This window comes from Marmota flaviventris, chromosome 18 (assembly GCF_047511675.1).
Source record: "Marmota flaviventris isolate mMarFla1 chromosome 18, mMarFla1.hap1, whole genome shotgun sequence".
Classification (NCBI taxonomy): domain Eukaryota; kingdom Metazoa; phylum Chordata; class Mammalia; order Rodentia; family Sciuridae; genus Marmota; species Marmota flaviventris.
The window spans coordinates 62,157,062-62,177,325 of record NC_092515.1 but is presented as its reverse complement, the minus strand read 5'-3'; the positions used below and the strand labels follow the sequence as shown (position 1 = coordinate 62,177,325).

Below are 20,264 nucleotides of genomic sequence, written 5' to 3'. Positions count from 1 at the left end.
GTGAGGCGGCTGAGCCGGCGGCGGGGTCCCCACAGTTGGCGGCTGTACGCTGGTTTCTGCGGGTGACATGGCCATGGCCTCCGAGAAGCTGCTGACGACCGTCACCTGTACCGCGCCTATCAACATCGCGGTCATCAAGTACTGTGAGTGTCGCGGGCCGGGGTCACGGGGACGGTGGTCGGGGGGCGCGACCCGGGGTTGGGATGAGGCTGGAGGCGGGGCAGGGACCGGGGTTGGAGCGGCCGGGGACGGGGTTCGAGGGGCAGGGACCGGGGGTGGAGCGGCCGGGGCCGGGGTTCGAGGGGCAGGGACCGGGGGTGGAGCGGCCGGGGACGGGGTTCGAGGGGCAGGGACCGGGGTTGGAGCGGCCGGGGACGGGGTTCGAGGGGCAGGGACCGGGGGTGGAGCGGCCGGGGCCGGGGTTCGAGGGGCAGGGACCGGGGTTGGAGCGGCCGGGGACGGGGTTCGAGGGGCAGGGACCGGGGTTGGAGCGGCCGGGGTCGGGGTTCGAGGGGCAGGGACCGGGGGTGGAGCGGCCGGGGACGGGGTTCGAGGGGCAGGGACCGGGGTTGGAGCGGCCGGGGACGGGGTTCGAGGGGCAGGGACCGGGGTTGGAGCGGCCGGGGTCGGGGTTCGAGGGGCAGGGACCGGGGGTGGAGCGGCCGAGGACGGGTTGCAAAGGGGCAGGGACCGGCGTGGGACTGGGAACCCGGTGCTGGGGCCGAGGGGTGGAGGGTGGAGGGTGGGGATATAGCTCAGTTGCGAGCCAGGGAGTAGAGGTGGAGCGGCCTGGGATGGGGTCTTAGGATCGGGTTGGGGGACACAGGTTAGTACTTGGAGTCTCAGAGCCAAAATCGAGGTCGCGGAGCTGGGAATTGGGGGTGTCAGGACCAAGGGATGGGGTCATGGTTTGAGGTCTTGGGGTACGGGGGTCTGGGTCAGTGCTAGGGGTCGCAGGCTGGGGAGGGAGGTGGCCGTGCTGATGGCAATGCTGATGGTGCAGACGGCCACTTCTAGCGGAAGTTTTGGATTGGATGTGGTTGTGGACGCACCTGCAGTAGGAGCAGCCTCTTCCCTTCCCGCTTCCCCAGCCACGTCCTGAGAGCCTGGTGGTAGAAGCTCATTGTGGTTTTAATTCACATATCCCTGATGGCCACTGATGCTGACCATCTTTCCCTGTGCAAATTTGCATCTCTGTATCCTCTTTGGCCTGTGTCTTTTGGAGTCTCTTATCCGAGTTCCAGTTGAATTGTTTGCTCTTTCACTATTTAGTGTTTTTGTTTGTTTCTGTGCTGGGGATCAAACCCAGGGGTGCTTTACTATTGAGCTATACCCAGCCCTCTTTATTTTATTTTACATTTTTATTTTAAAACAGGGTTTCACTAAGTTGCTTAGGGTTCCACTGATTTGCTGAGGCTGGCTTTGAATTTTCAATCCTCCTGCCTCAGTCTCCCAAGTTGCTGGGATTGCAGATGTACACTGCCACAACTGGCTGTTTTTGCACTTTTATTAAAAAAAAAAAATTCAGTAGGTCATATTTGCGGGTCTATTTCTGGGATTTCTGTTTTGTTTCTGTTTACACCACTGTCAACTGCCTGGATTACTGTAACCATGTAGTAAGTCTTCAAATTGCTTCTGCTTTGTTTTATTTTATTTATTTTATTTTTTTAAAAAATTTTTTATTGTTGGTTGTTCAAAACATTACATAGTTCTTGATATATCATATTTCACACTTTGATTCAAGTGGGTTATGAACTCCCATTTTTACCCCGTATACAGATTGCAGAATCACATCAGTTACACATCCATTGATTTACATATTGCCATACCTAGTGTCTGTTGTATTCTGCTGCCTTTCCTATCCTCTACTATCCCCCCTCCCCTCCCCTCTTCTCTCTCTACCCCCTCTACTGTCATTCATTTCTCCCCCTTGTATTATTTTCCCCTTTCCCCTCACTTCCTCTTGTATGTAATTTTGTATAACCCTGAGGGTCTCCTTCCATTTCCATGCAATTTCCCTTCTCTCTCCCTTTCCCTCCCACCTCTCATCCCAGTTTAATGTTAATCTTCTTCTCATGCTCTTCGTCCCTACTCTGTTCTTAGTTACTCTCCTTATATCAAAGAAGACATTTGGCATTTGTTTTTTAGGGATTGGCTAGCTTCACTTAGCATAATCTGCTCTAATGCCATCCATTTCCCTGCAAATTCTATGATTTTGTCATAGAAGTTAATAACTAGAATCAACAAATGGGACTTACTCAAACTAAAAAGTTTTTTCTCAGCAAAAGAAACAATAAGAGAGGTAAATAGGGAGCCTACATCCTGGGAACAAATCTTTACTCCTCACACTTCAGATAGAGCCCTAATATCCAGAGTATACAAAGAACTCAAAAAATTAGACAATAAGATAACAAATAACCCAATCAACAAATGGGCCAAGGACCTGAACAGACACTTCTCAGAGGAGGACATACAATCAATCAACAAGTACATGAAAAAATGCTCACCATCTCTAGCAGTCAGAGAAATGCAAATCAAAACCACCCTAAGATACCATCTCACTCCAGTAAGATTGGCAGCTATTATGAAGTCAAACAACAAGTGCTGGCGAGGATGTGGGGAAAAGGGTACACTTGTACATTGCTGGTGGGACTGCAAATTGGTGCAGCCAATTTGGAAAGCAGTATGGAGATTTCTTGGAAAGCTGGGAATGGAACCACCATTTGACCCAGCTATTCCCCTTCTCGGTCTATTCCCTAAAAACCTAAAAAGAGCATGCTACAGGGACACTGCTACATCAATGTTCATAGCAGCACAATTCACAATAGCAAGACTGTGGAACCAACCTAGATGCCCTTCAATAGACGAATGGATAAAAAAAATGTGGCATTTATACACAATGGAGTATTACTCTGCATTAAAAAATGACAAAATCTGCTTTGTTTTAAATTGGTTACCTACTAGTTCCTTTGCATTTCCATATAAATTTTAGAATGATCTTTCTATAGAAATTCTTGCTTGGATTTTGATATGTTCTATCTGTGCTGGGTTAAACCTACATAACAATTTGGGAAGAATCAGCATTTTTACTATGTTGAGTGTTCTTATCTAAGAACATGGTATGTAATTTATTTAGAGCTTTGATTTCTTCCATCAGTATTGTGTAATTTACAGCATACAAGTGTGTATGATTTAATTAAACTTACATTGTGTCCCTATCTGATGGCAAATGCTGTTGTATTTTTAATTGTCATCCCCACTGGTCATTACTAGCATATAGAAAAACAGTACATTTTTTGTGTACTAATCTTGAATCCTTCAACCTTAGTGAATTCATTTATTAGTTCTTTTTTTTTTTTTTTTTTTTTTAGGATTCCCCAAGGTTTTTTTATGAGACAAATATGCCATCTACAAGGAAGGGTGATTTTATTTGGTATCTTTCTTTTAGTCTGCCTGCTCATCTTTCCTTCCCGTTTGATGGCAGTGGTGAGAACTCCCAGCCTCTGTCAAAGAAGAGAGCAAGAGTGGGGGTGGGAACTTTCCTGCCTTGTTCCTGATGGAGTTCTGTCTGCTACTCTAAGTGTGTAGGCTGCAGGCATTCTGTAGGTGTTCTTTTTATTCCTTTTTAAATGTCTATTTTATAGCTGTAGTTGGACACAATACTTTTATTTATTTATTTTTCTGTGGCGCTGAGGATCAAACACAGGGCCTTGCATGTGCTAGGTGAGTGCCACAACTGTGCCACTACTGTGCCCCAACTCCAGCCTCTTTTGTAGGTATTCTTTATAGATTGATGAAGTTCCCCTTTATTCCTATTTTTCTGAGAGTTTTTTTTTTCTTTTTCTGTTTTTTTGTCATGAATGGCTGTTGAATTTTGTCAAATGACTTTTCTGTGCGTATTGATAATATTGCATGGTTTTTCTTCATTGGAGTGTTACTGTGGTAGGTTATTACTGTGGTTGATTTTGAAATATTACTCAGTCTTTGGTTCATGGAATCTTTTCTCTGTCCTTCCATCAAGTCTGTCCACTGAGCTTTCTATGTCAGTTATTGTCCTTTTCAGCTCTAACATTTCCACTTGATTCTTGATCTGGTTTGTCCTGGGGATTCAACCAGGGGCACTTTACCACTGAGCTACATCCCAGATGTAGCTTCTTGTTTTGTATTTGAGGTATGGTCTTGCTAAGTTGCCCAGGCTGATCTGGAACTTCAGTCCTCTCCTTCAGCCTCGCAAGTCACCGAGATTACGGGTGTGTGTAGTGTGGCCAGCTTGATCTTTTATTTGTTTGTTTGTTTTTTGCAGAGGCTTCTTTCTTTTCTTTTCTTTTTTTTTTTTTTTCTTTTCTTTTCTTTTGCTGAGGTGGTGCTGGGGATTGAACCCAGGGCCTTGGGCATGAAGGCAAGCACTCCACCAAGTGAGCTATCCCCAGCCCCCAGCCCCTCTTATTTATTTCAAGTGGGTTTGTAGTTGCTTATTGAAGCACTTTTTAAAATCATGGCTGCTTTCCAGACTTGGCCAGATAACCCTGGTCCATGGAGTTGGCACTTTTGGTGGTCGCTTCCCTTCAGCTTGGACCCTGACAAGCTGGACATTCTCACTGTGTGAGGCTCTGGTCTTACTTGGGAGCCTCTCACTGAGACTGCACACCACCTGGTGGAAGCACAAGTCCAGGCTCCACTGACGGGGTGTGCCTTGTCACTGGGGGCAGGGATCCTGGTGTCCACCTGGCCTCTGGCAACACCCAGCTGGGCAAGGGGAGGACCTGTCACTGCCTGGGGTGAAGTCCAGGTGCCCCGCTCAGATGAAAGCCTCCTTTACCCTTTTGGGTTGAGAAAGAGGGGGTGGAGCACCCCATTCCAGCCCAGAGGTGGACATCCCGACTGTGCCAAGGCCGAGCAGCCTCTGTGGCATTCGCGCTCTCAGTGGGCTGCATTCCTGGCCCTGGCTAGTAAGAGCGGACACGGTGGTCTGCGCCCCGGGGCAGCTCTGGTTCCCAGCTGTGGGGCTGGGGCTGGGGCTGGTGAGGAACACACCACAAGCCACATGCAGCTCCAAGGTCCTGGGGTCTGCCCTACCCTCATCTTGAGAGTCTGCTGGATGGCATGAATTGTATGCAGTGAGGAGGGGGTGTCGGACATCGCTCCATCTCCTGGGACCAGAGTCTGCCCTGGCCCTGAGATCAGTCCTCTGGGACCCCAAGGAGATCTGCTCACACTGCCTGAGAAGTGCTTTGTGAACTGTGAAAGGAGTTCACCTGGCAGGTACCAGTGGTGTTGTCTCGTATCCCAGAGACCTCACAGCCAGCGGAGCGCCTGGGTGTGTGGAACAAGACGTGATGAGAGGGCTGTGAGCTTCCTGGGGGAAGCCTTTTGCTGTTGGTTTTGGAGGCTGACTTTGCCTGCTGCGACTTGGCGTGACAGTGGGTTTGGGCAAGTCGAGGAGCTTTCCGAAACTGGGCTTCTTCCGTTTGGGCGGACAGCAGATGGGGAGGCTTTGCACACCTGTGAGCACCTCAGCGCCTCACAGACACCGAGGTGACCTGTGGTATGAATGGGAGGCGACCCGCAGGTCACTGACCAGGGAGGTGGGCCTTAGCCCACGAGGAGGGGCAGTCCAGGAGGGCTTCTGGAAGTCAGTGGCATGGCCGGAAGGGGAGGACTTAGGTGGACAGTGAGAGTAGGACTGAGGCAAGCGGGGCTGTGGGAGCGGGCGGGGGCCACTGTGCAGTGCAGTCCTGGAACCCGCTGGCCGGGCCTCTGGTTGTCTGTTTCAGGGGGGAAGCGGGATGAGGAGCTGATCCTACCCATCAATTCCTCACTGAGTGTCACTCTGCACCAGGACCAGGTGAGAACGTGCTGACCACAAATACCAAATGCGTAATCACGAACTGTCAGAAAGTTGGCGGCTTTGTACCTAAGGCCAGGGTGAGATGACTGTGCGTGGGATCCCTGGCCAGGGCTGTGCCCACTCCCACCTGCATGGCAGACAGCCCCGGAGTCCCCTTGGGATGCTTCGTCCTTGTGCAGGAGGTCCTGGGCAGTCTGTTCTGTGCAGAGATGGGAGTGTGTGGCGAACCAGGGCGGGGCGAGAGCCCGGGTCCCCGTGGGGCTCCCAGTGCCCAGCTCTGCATGAGTGGGCAGCCACAAGGGTCACAGGTAGGGAAGGCCTTGTGCACAGAAAGATGTCTGGGGGCCTGAGGCCCAGCACTGTCCCTGAGGCCCTTGTTTTCCTTTCCAGTTAAAAACCACCACCACGGCCACCATCAGCAAGGACTTCACGGAGGACCGCATTTGGCTGAATGGCCGGGAGGAGGATGTGGGGCAGCCACGCCTCCAGGCCTGCCTGAGAGAGAGTAAGCCAGGGTCCACATGTCCTCTGGGCCCTTGGCCTTCCTGCCCTGGTCAGACCCGTGGCTGGGTGTCATGAGCAGTTACTAGACTCAGTCTGAGGCGCAGTCAGATTTAATCAAATCTGTTTTATTAATGCTCATCACACTTCAGACACACATCCTAATTCTAAGTCCTAACTGAGTCTACACTCAAGGGTCCCAAGCACTCACCAGTGACGTGTCTTAAGTCCAGGTCACTGGAACTTGATCCAGGCTGGAGGAATCTGGTGCAGGGGGGACAACAGTGACAGAGACCTGTTAGTCCCGTCGCCCCCCAGAAGTCTGGGTTTTTAAGTCCTAGTTCAGTTGTGCTTACAGCTTATAACTGGGTGAGGTCTGGGGTGTACGCTTGGGGTAGACGCTGACGTCACTAACTGAAGTCTAAGTTTTGCAGTTCACGTTACATCACAGGCACGTTGCTTAACGTCATTCACTATTCAGTCAATACACATTCACTAATCGATACAGTCAGCAGTCTATAATCCTGTAATTATTTCTGGTATTCATATGACTGGGAGAGAGCTGGCTGGGGCCCAGGCTTTCCCGGAGCGGGGAGGGCTATCTGAGGGGTGGAGGTCATTCTTCAGCTGTACCCGCTGTGTGACTGGTGGTGTCACCTGGCAGGCAAGACGCCAGCGCGGGTCTGCCCTGTGGCAGGACCACTCACTGTCTTCCCTTCTCGGCAGTTCGCCGCCTGGCTCGGAAGCGGAGAAGCACAGGCGATGGAGACTCATTGCCTCTGAGCCTCAGCTACAAGGTGCACATAGCCTCTGAGAACAACTTCCCCACGGCTGCAGGCCTGGCCTCCTCGGCAGCAGGCTATGCCTGCCTAGGTAGGTGTCCACAGCAAGGTCCCCTCTGTTCTCTGTGCTCTTGCAGCACGTGGGGAGCCAGCGCCAGGCTCTGCGGTCCAGGACTCACCTCTGAACATGCCCTGTTCAGGCCCTGCAGTCTGGGACAAAAACCACCTCAGGCTGGCTTGAGTGACCTTCTTCCTCCTGGAACTGAGGGCTGCAGGGGCTGCCCTGGCCTTGGCATAGCTGGGTCAGGCTCTCCAGCAGGCTCAGCAGGAGTCCAGCTCTTGCCACCAGAATCTCAGCTCTGCTTTCCTCTGCTTGGGGCACCTCTGGCAGGCTGTCCCCAGCTGGTGGCACCACCAGTCACACAGTGGCGAGCCACCACCCTCGTCTCTGAGTCCAGAATGGTGCTCACTGGCCCGCTAAGTTTCTGAGCTGCCTCTGACTAGGGCTGTGGGTGAGCCAGGCCTGGAGGCAGGACCACCCTCTAGAGAGCCTGTCACATCCTGTCTCCCATTGCCACCTGCACCCCTAGTGGACACGCTGCCCAGGCCTACTGCCTTGATCTCTCTCCAGGGACCTTCCAGACTCTTTCCCATCCCCCAGATCCCAAATTGGTCACTGACCCTGGAGAAGCTTTCTCCAGTCCCCGGTGGCTCCGGTCCCCTGGGTAGTTGCAGGAGACTGCCCCTCTAGTGTGGCCTGGGAGGTGCCAAGTAACCAGGGAGTGCCTGAGCCAGTGGGTGCTGACCCCGGGAGCCACTGTGCAGGATCTGCCGTCTCAGAAAGTCTCAGGTGATAAGGACGCTCTGCGTACCGGCCCTTCTGATGCCCTCCTCCTCCTGCAGCCTATACCCTGGCCCGGGTCTATGGGGTTGAGGACGACCTCTCCGAAGTGGCACGCCGTGGCTCTGGCAGCGCCTGCCGGAGCCTGTACGGGGGCTTTGTGGAGTGGCAGATGGGGGAGCAGGCTGATGGGAAGGACAGTGTCGCCCGGCAGGTGGCTCCTGAGTCACATTGGCCCCAACTCCGAGTCCTCGTCCTTGTGGTGAGTGGCCTAGGGCGTGGCCAGCAGCTGGCTCGCTGTCCTGTGGTCAGGTTGGGCTGAGACCAGGAACTGGGCTCCTTCCAGGCTTCCCTGGGCTCTTGGGTCAGCAGGGCTGAAGGAGCCTACCCAAGGCCGAGCTGTCAGGAGTGGCCCCATGTGGCCGGGCTGCTGCCCTTCTGTGAGGGGGATGTGGCCAGTCCTGAACGCAGGTCACCTGACTATGGCCCCCACTGCCTGCCCGTGGTGGGAGGGCCGAGTGTCGGGGCTGGGGTCTGCAGGCTTGGCACAGCTCCCTGCTCAGCAGAGCTCAGCTCGCCTGCCGTAGGTGAGCGCGGAGAAGAAGCAGATGGGCAGCACAGTGGGCATGCAGACCAGTGTGGAGACCAGCTCCCTGCTCAAGGTGAGTGGGGCAGGAGGGCAGCCCCGGGGCTCACCAGGCCTCTTGCTCAGAGGCCTGTGCTGGAGCCACGCTGTGGTCCCAGAGCCAGCGCCTCCTTGGAGAACGGCCTGAACCTTGCAGTTCCGGGCAGAGTCGGTGGTGCCGTCGCGCATGCGGGAGATGATCTCCTGCATCCAGGCCCGGGACTTCCCGGGTTTTGCTGAGCTGACCATGAAGGACAGCAACCAGTTCCACGCCACCTGCCTGGACACTTTCCCCCCGATCTCGTACCTCAACGACGTCTCCAGACGGATCGTGCAGCTGGTGCACCGTTTCAACGCCTGCCACGGGCAGACGAAGGTGAGGCGCGGCAGGGCGGCTCAGACGTGACCCCTGCTGCAGGCAGAGCCGGGAGGCTCCAGGGTGCTGTGGGCTACTTGGCTGGTTGCCTGGCCCCTCAGGTCACAGCCTCACTGCCTCTTCCTGAGTGGCAGGCGGCAGTACTTCTCATTCTTATTCCCCACGGGCCTCCCTCGGCTCCTGGACACCCACATCCCCCTGGCAGATAGAGGGTCTGGGAGGGATGGGCCCTGTGTGAGCACTAGGTTGACTGCCGTGGGCTCCAGGTGGCGTACACGTTTGACGCGGGCCCCAACGCTGTGATCTTCACCCTGGAGGACACCGTGGCTGAGTTTGTGGCTGCCGTGAGACACAGCTTCCCCCCAGAGACGAATGGAGACAAGTGAGTGTGGTCCTTTCCCCGTCCTTCCTTGGAGACAGTGCCTGGACCTTCCTGCCAGGCACAGGCACCGAAGGTCATGACACTGAGCCTGGGCCGGGCAGCAAGCACCATGGCACATCCTGCCTGGGGCCACGTGGGCCATGTGTACACGTGGACACTGAAGGATGGGGAACGTAGCTTTGTGGCGAAGTGCCCCTGGTTCCATCCCAGCACCAGAAGAGAGAAAAGGGAAGGATCCACAAAGCCCGAGCCCCCCCTGGGGGCCAGCGTGGAGTCCGACCACTGTGTCCTGTCTACCTCATGACTTCCTCCCTATCCCTGAAGGAAACCCATTCCCCACCTGCAGTGCCTGCCCCACCTCCTGCCCTGACAGCCCCACCTGCCCGCTGTCTCCATCCTGGACATTTTACTCTTGGAGCCGTGCACACATTCCTGCCCTCTTTGCCCAGGTTTCTGAAGGGACTGCAGTTGACACCTGTTCTTCTCTCTGATACGCTGAAAGCTGCACTGGCCATGGAGCCCAGCCCTGGTGGTGTCCAATACATCATTGCTACCCAGGTGAGGCCTCTTCTGTCTCCTGAACACCAGGCTCAGGCTGCGCCCCCTGCCAGCTCGGGCAGGAAGCAGAGGCCAGTGATGGCGAAGATGGCCTGCACCTCTGTCGCTTTCGAGGCACTTGGTGGGCTTTCCTTGCTTGCAGAGCAGACTTTCAGGGATGCCCTGCGCTCTTGGGGCTGAGTGTGTGGGTGGGGCTGCGCAGGCGAAGGAAGAGTCAGACCTAGGCCCTGGGAAGACAGGAGGAAGGAGAGCAGCCACTCGTGAGTGGGCAACTCCTGGGGAGCCCCAGACGTGAGTGGTGCACTTCCACCCCCAGGGCCCACTCACCGGGATCAGTGCCCTGACTCTTCCCAGAGCAGCTGGTCCCGAGTCAGTGGTCAGGCATGCCAGAGCCACCATCCCAGCTCTCTGTTCTGGGGCCACCTGCTCCGGGCAGCTGTTGCCACAGTTCTGAGGTGTGTTCTGCACTTGGATCCTGGCTGGCCCAGGCCAGGGCACACTTGGCAGGCAGAGGCAGCTCAGCTTGGATCAGCTGGAAGTGGGCATCATCATCTGGGTTGGCAACCCTATTCCTCAAGGAGTCTGACTCACTTGTTGAGGACTTATAGCCCTTGAAGATGCAGCAGTAGGGCTCTGAGCTGGTACTGTCACCTATGACAACACTGGTTTTTCTACCCCCAGGTAGGCCCAGGGCCTCAGATCCTAGATGATCCCCACACACACCTCCTGGGCCCAGATGGCCTGCCGAAGCCAGCTGCCTGATCACTTCTGCCACGGGATCCCCACCTTCTGCCTGCACAAGGGGCCACTCTGGGACTAGGAGCTCATGCGCCTGTTGGTGTGCATTTGTGGGGACTTGTGGGGCTGCTCTGCACTCGGCCTAGCCAACACGCTGTGGCCAGGTCATTGTTGGAGATGGGGCACGAGCACCTGTGGCCACCCAGGCAGTCAGGAAGATCCTACCAGGTGCCTCACTATGCCCAGCCAGCACCCAGGGCTTTGCCAGAATGGGAGTTAGGGCCTGAGGCCATTGCTGAGAGGATCCCTGACCACTGGGGAGCCCTGTCCCTCCCAGTTGTGGGTGTGTGTGTGCAGGGCAGCTCCTGGCTCAGGAGACAGGTGCTTCAAGGGTGCTGGTGGTGGACAGTGCCTCTTCTGACACCCGGGCTGACCATGCACTCAGGCCACAGGTGTGGATGGAGTGTTTGGGCTGGGCCTCTGGTGACTGGTCCCCAAGGAGTAAACCGAGTGTTGCCCATCTGCCTCTTGCCCTTTCTTGCTCTCTTAAGCCAGTGTTCTGGAGACCCTGGTCTGATGGTTCTGTCCCTTGCCCAGCAGGGAGCAGCACTCCTAGGAATGGATAAGAGAGGGTAAGCAGAGCCAGGGATTGCCTTCTCCTTTCTGAGTCCCTTAAATTCCATTTGCACCTGTCATCCCAGCAATTTGGGAGGCTGGACAGGAGGATTGAGAGTTCAAAGCCAGCCACAGCAAGGTGAGGCACTAAGCAACTCAGACCCTGTCTCTAAATAAAATACAAAATAGGGCTGGGTTGTGTCTCAGTGGTCTAGTGCCCCTGAGCTCAATCCCTGGTACCCGCCTCCCCCCCAAAAAAATTCATTCTGGTACCTGGACCTCCAGTTTCCAGTGCATGGGGCCAGAAGCCAACTGCTGGCAAGACATGGATTCCCCAACTCTGAGAGGCTGGGCCCCAAGCAGATCCCGCCTCTGCATGAGCTCCCATCCTGCCGCCCCGCCCCGTCGCCCCCGCCCCAGCCTGCGCCAGTTCTGGCGCCCCACCCCTGCCCTGCTGCGGGGTGTGTCCAAGGGGAGGACCGAGGAGAGGGAACTTCACTCCTGGCTCCTCCTCTCCTGGGTTTTCCAGTCTTGCACAGCCGTCCCTTCTTGTGACCCCATGAGGTCCGCGGGCCAGCCAGGGTCTGGAGCAAACCCTGGTCCCAGCCAGCTGTCATCAGGAGCTTCCAGTGTCCCTTGACCATGAGATCTAGGAGGCAGGGGTCCTCCGGGAGAGGCATCACTGCCTTCTTGCCCTTCGTGCAGAGCCCAAGCCTGCACCGACGTTGGGGTCCCGGGTCCTCCACGGTGCAGCCCTAGACTGTGGGGGTGATACGCACCAGCAGGTGCTGCGCTGTATCCCCGCGGCGGTCAGGTCGGGTGGGGCCCCTAGTCCCCGGGTAATACGTGGGCGGGGGAGTCTGCAGTGGCCCCGCCTTCCCTGCCTGCAGGTCACCTGGTTACCCGAGGGGCGGGGCGGCGGGCGGCTCACAGGCCTCGGGTCGTCGAGTTAGGCGCGGTGACCGTGCTCAGCCGGGAGGCAGTGAGCGGCCAGCGAGGAGGCGCCATGGGGCAGATCGAGTGGGCCATGTGGGCGAACGAGCAGGCGCTGGCGTCCGGCCTGAGTGAGTGCGCGCCGGCGGCGGGGCCGGGGCGGGGCCGGGCCGGGCTGGGGCGGAGCCGGGGGCGGTGGGGCGCGGAGACTGCGCGCGGCCGGGCAGGGCGGGAGGGTTGCGCGGACCGGCGGGCACGGCGTCCTGGCTGTAGCCCCCCGCAGCGCGGCGCTTCCCCGCCTCCCTGCCCCCATGCTCTGCCCGACCCTGCTCAGCACTTCCCCTTCGCGGACCTCCGCCCGCCCTGGAGGAAGTGGAAGCTGGGGGAAGAGGCGTCTCACCCCGGTGGTTTCCGGGGCGTCACGGTTCCTCCTGGTTGAGAAAACCCTGCCGACGACCCTCCCCTGCCCCCCGTCCTGTTCTGGAGTCGGGGATCGGGCCCTGGGGTCACCCGGTTCTCCTCTCCCCCGGAGCCAGCAGGTGTGGGCTCAGGTCTGGTGTGGGGTTCTGATGGTTCCTTTGGGGTCCATTCTGGAGTGTGCCCAGAAGGAGGCCTAGGATTTCATACACACCCGAAGGGACCAGCCCTGCTTGGCTCTGGAGGAGGACGGCCCTGCCCTGCCCTGGTTGCTGGGAGTTCTGATGAGGGGCAGCGGATTTCTGGCCACTGTGGAAGGATCTCTACCCAGTGCGCGGGGGGTGGGGGGGGTGGGGTGGGGGGTCATGGCCCACCACCTGTCACCTGGGGACAGTAAGCAGCGGGAGTGGGGACAGGAATCAAGGGTGTCTTCCTCGCCTGCCCCTTTTCAGCCACATTTTGAGCGGCAGCCTTGGGACATTGGCTCTGAGCCTCCTCCTTTTGAGTGGCTACTTTTGGTAGTCCTCGGGACTGTCCCACAGGACTGTCACCTCCCTGCAGTGGACTATGCCCTGCACTCTAGCTGCACTTCCTCCTTCCTCCCAAACCCCTCCAGGAAGTACAGTGAGTCAGAGGGCACCCACCTGGGTGGCTCCAGAGTGCCTGGGCAGGGTCTCCCCTGGCTGGCCCTTGTTCCCAGCACCCAGGCTGGTGCTGCTCAGTTCCTGCTCAGGAACACCACAGGGGAGACCTGAGAAGTCCCAGGCTGCGGCAGTTTCCGTCCAGCAGGAGGGCTTGTGGAAAGCCTCCCAGACCTGCTGCGCAAGTGGCCCTCTCGCCCGCCCCCTTTCTCTAGGTCTGTTCAGTGCAGCCACCTGGCCAGCGTGGCCTGCTGGGTCCTACCAGCGTGGCATCCAACAGGATTTATTTATTTATTTATTTATTTTTGACACCAGAGATTGAACACAGGGGCACTGGACCACTGAGCCACGTCCCAGCCCTATTTTGTACTTTATTTAGAGGCAGGGTCTCCCTGAGTTGCTCAGCCTTGATGTTGTGAGGCTGGCTTTGAACTCACCATTGTTCTTTCTCACCTCCCCAGCCATCATTATAGGCGTGCGCCACTGCCCCAGCCATCAGGATTCTTTTTATACCAAAACACCTCGTTTAACAGACCACATCACCTCCCTACAAAGAGCCTCCAATGGCTGCTTATTGCCACTAACGAAAGCCAGATTCCCATTACCCAAGCCCCTGCCCACCTCCCGGGCCCTGCCCATATTCTCACTCTAGCTGCACAGGATCCCGCTCTGTTCCTGGGTGAGGGTGCCTCAGGGCCTTTGTGGAAGTTGACCCCTCCCTTCATCTCAACCCTTAGCTAGGCCTGGTGGCACATACCTGTTATCCCAGTGATTCAGGAGGCTGAGGCAGGAGGATCCCAAGTTCTAAGGCCAGCCTCAGCAATTTAGCAAAGCCCCAAGCAACTTGGTGAGACCCTATTTCTAAATAAAAAAGAAAAAGATCCGGGGATGGGGTTCAGTGTTAAATTGCCCCTGGGTTCACTCTCCAGTACCCCCCACCAAAAGAACAACAAAATGGCCTCCAGCACTGCCTGTCTGGAGATGTCTTCCGGACGTCCCACCTGAAGCAGCTGGTGCCCTCTGCTGCTCCTCTGCTCTAACCACACCCACACTTCTTTTCTCCCTGAGCCCCAGCACCCGCAGAGTCCCTGCCTGGAGTAGGATGTCGGAATGGGTCCTCAGGCCCTCGTGCGGCCAGGGCAGGCAGTGAAACTGAGGCTCAGGACAGGGACAGGAGGACAGTGTGCTGAGAGAGTGCACGAGGACACTGGCCTTCCTCGTCCACACACACGAATGCTGACCAGCAGAGAGCAGTTAATATATAGCTGAGCTCAGGACCAAGGAAGGACATCTGCAGGGAACAAAAACAGGTTCCCAGCGGGCCAGCAGGAGCTGAAGTCCAGGGCACTCCGGATGCTCAGGCTTGCCCCTGGGGTCTCCGTGTGTGGAAGGAGCTGAACTGAGCCGCGCATGCGCAGCAGGGCCCAGCGGCGCTGCCTGAGCAGGAGTGGACTGTGATCTGCTGCTCCAGCTGGGAGCTGCAGACACCTGACCCGTGGAAGTCCAGCTGCTGGCCAGGGAGGCTGGGACCTTCGGATCACAGGATGGGGGCAAGCCAGGTTCAGGATAGGGAGGTGTCCTGCCCCCAGCAGCAGCAGCCGTGAGCCCCCTGTGGCGGTTCCTCAGCCAGGACTCTCGGGCCACGGGAAACCCCTGCAGGCCGGAGCTGGCACAGCTGCCGCTGGAGGAAGCGGACCCCAACAGAACCAGAGGCCCTGTGTCCTCAGAGGCAGAACCGCATTTGAAAGGGGCCTGAGAATGTCTAAAATGTTCAAGGAGACCGAGGAGTAGGAGCTGATAGGGACAGTGGAAAGTGAATTGACGTAGGCCCGGAGGCTGGGAGCAGGGGCAGGGTCCAGGCCAGCCTTGGCAACTGGTGTGCGGGGTGGCTGCTGACAGCCTGACTGCAAAGACTGCTCCTCCTCGGGGGGACGTCGGAGCCCAGAGAAGAAGTGGCACACAAAGACACTGGCGAATAAGTACCAAATACATACAAATAACAAGCACTTCTGGAAGAGAATGAGGCTAGACATCCTGAAGTTTTATCTGTGGTCTGGGAAGAAGGGTTTCAAAATAAGTAACCTTGAATATTGGAAATTTATTTTCAAATAAAAAGAAAATAGTGGGATGCCTTGATATTATGTGCCTCTCAACAGGAGAAATAGAAGTACCCCACTATGACCATTGAGAATTCTTGTCAAAAACGTCTGAGTCCAAGTAAGGTTAGTGCTGAATTCCAAAATGGAAGGAAAAGAAAACAATACCTTGATAAAGAACCAGACAGATCCAGAATGTGGGGCACTCTATAAGAACTTTTAAAAGTCAGTGCCATGGGGCTGGGGATGTGGCTCAAGCGGTAGCGCGCTCGCCTGGCATGCGTGCGGCCCGGGTTCGATCCTCAGCACCACGTACAAACAAAGATGTTGTGTCAGCCGAGAACTAAAAAATAAATATTAAAAAATTCTCTCTCTCTCTCTCCCACTCTCTCTTTAAAAAAAAAAAAAAAAAGTCAGTGGCCATTAGAATTATATAAAAGGCTCTAAATAAACAAAAGGTTCTGCTCTAGATTTGGAAAGATGAAAGAGAAGTACCCACCAAATGCAAGAAATTGACTCAGTGCTGGTTAGTGAAAGTTTCAGGTGCTGTCCTCGGACGTTCAGGCTGATAGGTGTGCAGGAGGGGGGACGCACACCTGCGGTGAGGTGTCACTGTCACTGTGCTAAGCCCCCACTTGTGCTGAGAACTGCACAATGAGAAGCTGGGCAGGCTCGAGTCTGACCAGAAGGGTAACCCCCACTGCTGTGCAGAGGAGGGTCAGGAGAAGCTGCAGGCAACAAGACAAAGTCAGTTGCAGTGGTCTGCATTCCGAGTCCGCGGGGCTGCAGCGCGTTGCGGTGGCTGGGACAGAACTGCCTACCATAGGTGCAAGCTGGAGCCATCAGAATGCTGAGTGCTGGCTGGTCCCTGCAGTGGAAAACGACTCAGTTCAAAAGCAATCAACACCAGAACAGGCTGCGGTCCACACAGCGTGGATGCTCCTCAGCGCGACCTTGAGCTGTGCAAGCCAGACACACAGCCCAGGATCAGGGGGCTGGTGGAGCACCGGGGCACGCATGGGGTGGCCCTGCCCAGCACCTGTGCTCCCACTACCCCCAAGAACCCCGGGATTCCGGGAGGGGTTTGGTGGTGAGGCTGCGACACTGTGGTACCTCCTTAGTGTAGGGTTTGTGGTGCTGGGGATAGAACCCGGGGTCGCCTTAAGATGGCTGCAGAATCCTAAATCTATTTTACCACCAAAAAAGAAAAAGGTGGCAAGAAAGCAATGTAAGTGACGGGAGAAAAGCCAGGTCCACGCTGCTCAGAGGAGGACCCAGACAGCCAGAGCACACAGACCCCAAAGGAAAGGGTGGGCGGCTGCGGAGCATGGGCCAGGCGGGAAGGGAGGCTGGACAGGAAGGGAGGGTGGGCGGTGGGGGGCAGGGCTGGGCACCCTGTCCTGAGAGGCAGTCCACCACAGTGTGCAAAGCCACAACCCATGCGAGAGGCCATTGCCGGGTGACAGGAGCCTGGCCAATGCCCAGGCGAGGTCCCAGAGCTGAGGCTGGCAGTCCCGCGTGGCCTGCAGCCAGGCTGTCCCTCTGCAGCTCAGCCTGGTCCCCTCCCATCTGCCTGTGGACTCTCCCCAGACCTCTTCACTCCAGCAGCCCACATTGTCTGCAGGGGACCTAGTGGCCCCCGTGGGAGGAGGGGGGCAGGTGGCTGTGCCCTGGGACTGAGCCCTGCAGGCTCGGGGCGTGGCCTGCCACCTCACCCTCTTGCCCCACCCGCAGTTCTCATCACCGGGGGCATCGTGGCCACCGCGGGACGCTTCACCCAGTGGTACTTTGGCGCCTACTCCATGTATCCTTCTGCTGGCATCTAGGGGATGGGAGGGGACCCGGAGGTGGGGGGCGGAGGAGCCGTGCCCAAAGGGCACCTGGGTATGAGGGTGCCAGCGGCCTCCTGCTGGACCTGGGGGCCTCCAGCTGCGCTTCTGAAAGTCAAAGCCACAGCCCCACCTTGGGGAGGCCAGGTCTGAGGAGATGCCCTCGCGGGCGTGGGCCAGGGCTGGCGCGGAGGCCTGCTGGACGACCTGGGCTTGGGCCTCCGCACCCTCCCAGTCCTGCCGGCCGGGCGGACCCGGGTGGCAGGAGGGTGCGGGCGGGCCTGGGGCCCTGGGGCTGAGCAGGAGGCCTTAACTGGCACCCAGTGTGGCAGGGGTGTTCGTCTGCCTCCTGGAGTACCCCCGGGGCAGGAGGAGGAAGGGCGCCACCATGGAGCGCTGGTGAGTGGCCTCCCTCTGCACACGGGGGGGGGCGGGGGGGGGCTGGCATCCCCAGGGACCAGCCAGTGTCTCCTGGCTTCCGGGTCCCTAAGCGCCTGGGAGGAAGAAGGGCTGAAGGCCCTGGGAGGGACGGGGGTTGTGTCCTGCGTTGGCATGGCCCCCTGCCCCATGCTTGTCTTCCTCCTGGGTCCAGTGGGCAGAAGTGCATGACCACCGTGGTGAAGCTCTTCGGGCCCCTCACCAGGAATTACTACGTCCGGGCCGTCTTGCACCTCCTGTGAGTCCCCCCGAGTCGGCAGGTTGAGAGGAGGCTGACCTGGCTGCCTGCCCAGTTCCCTCCCCACTGGGTGGTCTTCCAAACTAAAACCAGGTCCCTGACTCTGGCAGGTGCCTGCGGGTGTGACGGCCCCCCACCCCCGGAGCAGCTGTGGTCCCTGGCTGACGGGCTCAGCTCAGTGCTCCTCCTGGGGCCCGGCCTCCTGCAGTTGCCGGGGCCAGCTGGAAGGGCCAGCCGTGCCACAGCTGCAGGCTTCCTGAGGTGGTGGTTGGGCTCCAGGGCCAAAGTGCACCTCAGAGAGAGGCTTGCCACCTGGACCCGGGCCTTTGGCAGAGCCGCTCTCCCCTGTCTGGGGTCCTGGGACAGCCCCGCAGTGGGCCTGCCGAGCTCCCCTGGCCCTTTTCTGAGGGCCGTTCTCTGCCTGCCCCCAGGCTGTCCGTGCCTGCAGGCTTCCTGCTGGCCACCATCCTCGGCACTGTCTGCCTGGCCATCGCCAGTGTCATCTACCTGCTGGTGAGTATGTCCTCTGCGTCCCCATCCTTGACCCTTGTGGCTCTGCCAGTTGTCACACATCGGATGCAGGCTGGGCCTCTCCCTGCACCTTCCCGTCTAAGCCTGCCTCAGCCCCGCGGGGTGGTGGACGAGCAGGCAGAAGCTCGGAGGGGACGTGGCAGGCCCGGGCACGCAGCCCATCCTCCTTCCCTTTGCTCCTATGTGGGCCGTGTCTGCCTCTCCAAGGAGCTCAAGAGGCCCCGTGCCACCCGGTGTTTCCCCAGACGCCGGCACCGTGTCCCCCTGGTGGGGCGCCTGTGACTGTGTGACCCTTGTAAGCCCACCCACGCTGGACTCTGGAGCGTGTGGTCCCCAGTGCGGGCTTCCTGCAGAGCTGGCCCCCCGTGCCGCTTGTCTGGGTGCCCAGGAAGCCTGCCGTGCTGCCCTGTGCATGCAAGTGTCACCTCGTGCCGAGCCCCAGGCTCCCTCTGGAGTCCCCTCCTCCGCCTAGCGCTGGCCCCAAGGCCTCAGCCTGCTGGGCCTGTCCTCCCACTGCCGCAGGCCACCACGTCAGCTCCTTGGGTCAAAGCCACCACCGCAGGACCCTGGCCAGTGCTGTGGTTCCCCTCTGCTCTGCATCTCGCGGCTCTTGCCATGGACAGTGTTGGGTGGACTCTCTCTGACCCTGGCTCTGAGCCCGACAGTCTGCAGTTTGTCCTTGGCCTGTCCTGTGGGCCTCGTCCTTGTCTCACAGGGCGGAGTCCCTGTGTTTCAGCGCATTGTGTCTGCTTCCCTCTGTGGACGAGGCCGTCCCTGGTGCGTTAGCTCCTCCCTACCCGAGGGCGGCCCCTCTGCCGCCTCTCACCTCCCGGGAATGTGCTGGCACCGTGGGGGTGGGGACCACAGATGCTCAACTCCTTCTTGTGCTCCCTCAGGTTTGTGCTCCGACAAACACTCATCAAAGTGACGGGAACTAAAGTAGCTTCACGTCCCCAGCTCGCTGGGCCTGCTGCCATGGCAGCCACCTGGGCCGGGCAGGGCCAGCAGTCTGCCTCCCACAGAGGACCCGGGAGCAGATCCCTGCTGTGCACCCCCAGAATCCCTGGGCCTCTGTGCAGAAATGCCTGGGTGCCCAAGGAGGCTGCTGGCCAGGGCAGGGCCAGGGCAAGTGGGTGTCACCACCAGACAGAGAGGGCTCTGCCCTCCCCAGGGCCTTTAGTCCCTTAAAGGAGGCCTGGGAACCCTGTGGGTCTTGGAATTTGCACCAGGAAGTGGTCTCCAGAAGATTGTTCAGAAACCCATGGAATCCAGGCCCATTTCTCCTGTGGGGCCATATGGCAGGAGAGCTTAGGTCTGGAGTCAGGCAGGTGCAGGTCCTGGCTGTGTGGCCTCAGGCCAGTTGCTTAACCTCTCTGGGCCTACTCCCATCACTCCTACAGAGTGGATCTTGTGGACTCCCCAAGGAGGAAGGGAGTGGGGCCTGAAGCATGGCACAGTCCTTCTCTTCTCCCCAGGCGGCCGTCCGCGGAGAGCAGTGGATGCCCATTGAGCCCAAGCCCCAGGAGCGGCCGCAGGTTGGAGGCACCATCAAGCAGCCACCCAGCAATCCCCCGCCCCGACCCCCAGCTGAGGCCCGCAAGAAGCCCAGCGAGGAGGAGGCGGCGGCAGCGGCCCCAGCGGTGGGGGGGGGTGCCCAGGTCAACCCCATCCCGGTGACTGACGAGGTCGTGTGAGGTCGCCTGCACTCCCCAGCGTGGCCGCCAGAGGGCGGCCGCGCCCCCAATAAACGCAGTGACTGCCTGGCGCGTGCGGATCTTCCTGGGCCCCGTGGGTGGGATCAGTATCAGGGGAGCGAACTGCACACTCCCGGCCCCCGGACCCTTCCCCAGCTCGGTGGCCGAGGCTGCAGGAGGC

General features: G+C 58.1%; 2 protein-coding genes across 2 annotated transcripts; both read left to right on the top strand.

Moving 5' to 3' along the window:
- Mvd (mevalonate diphosphate decarboxylase) lies at positions 1-11,173 on the top strand. Its single transcript, XM_027933098.2, has 10 exons — positions 1-143; positions 5,775-5,845; positions 6,239-6,353; positions 7,076-7,222; positions 8,035-8,234; positions 8,560-8,634; positions 8,755-8,973; positions 9,240-9,355; positions 9,805-9,913; positions 10,595-11,173. The coding sequence occupies exons 1-10, from the start codon at positions 68-70 to the stop codon at positions 10,673-10,675; spliced, it is 1,209 nt and encodes a 402-aa protein (XP_027788899.2). The 5' UTR covers positions 1-67; the 3' UTR covers positions 10,676-11,173.
- A 1,003-nt stretch (positions 11,174-12,176) lies between these two features.
- On the top strand, positions 12,177-20,150 carry Cyba (cytochrome b-245 alpha chain). Its single transcript, XM_027933099.3, has 6 exons — positions 12,177-12,330; positions 17,088-17,157; positions 17,507-17,581; positions 17,775-17,858; positions 18,290-18,371; positions 19,865-20,150. The coding sequence occupies exons 1-6, from the start codon at positions 12,273-12,275 to the stop codon at positions 20,081-20,083; spliced, it is 588 nt and encodes a 195-aa protein (XP_027788900.3). The 5' UTR covers positions 12,177-12,272; the 3' UTR covers positions 20,084-20,150.
- The last annotated feature ends 114 nt before the right edge of the window (positions 20,151-20,264 follow it).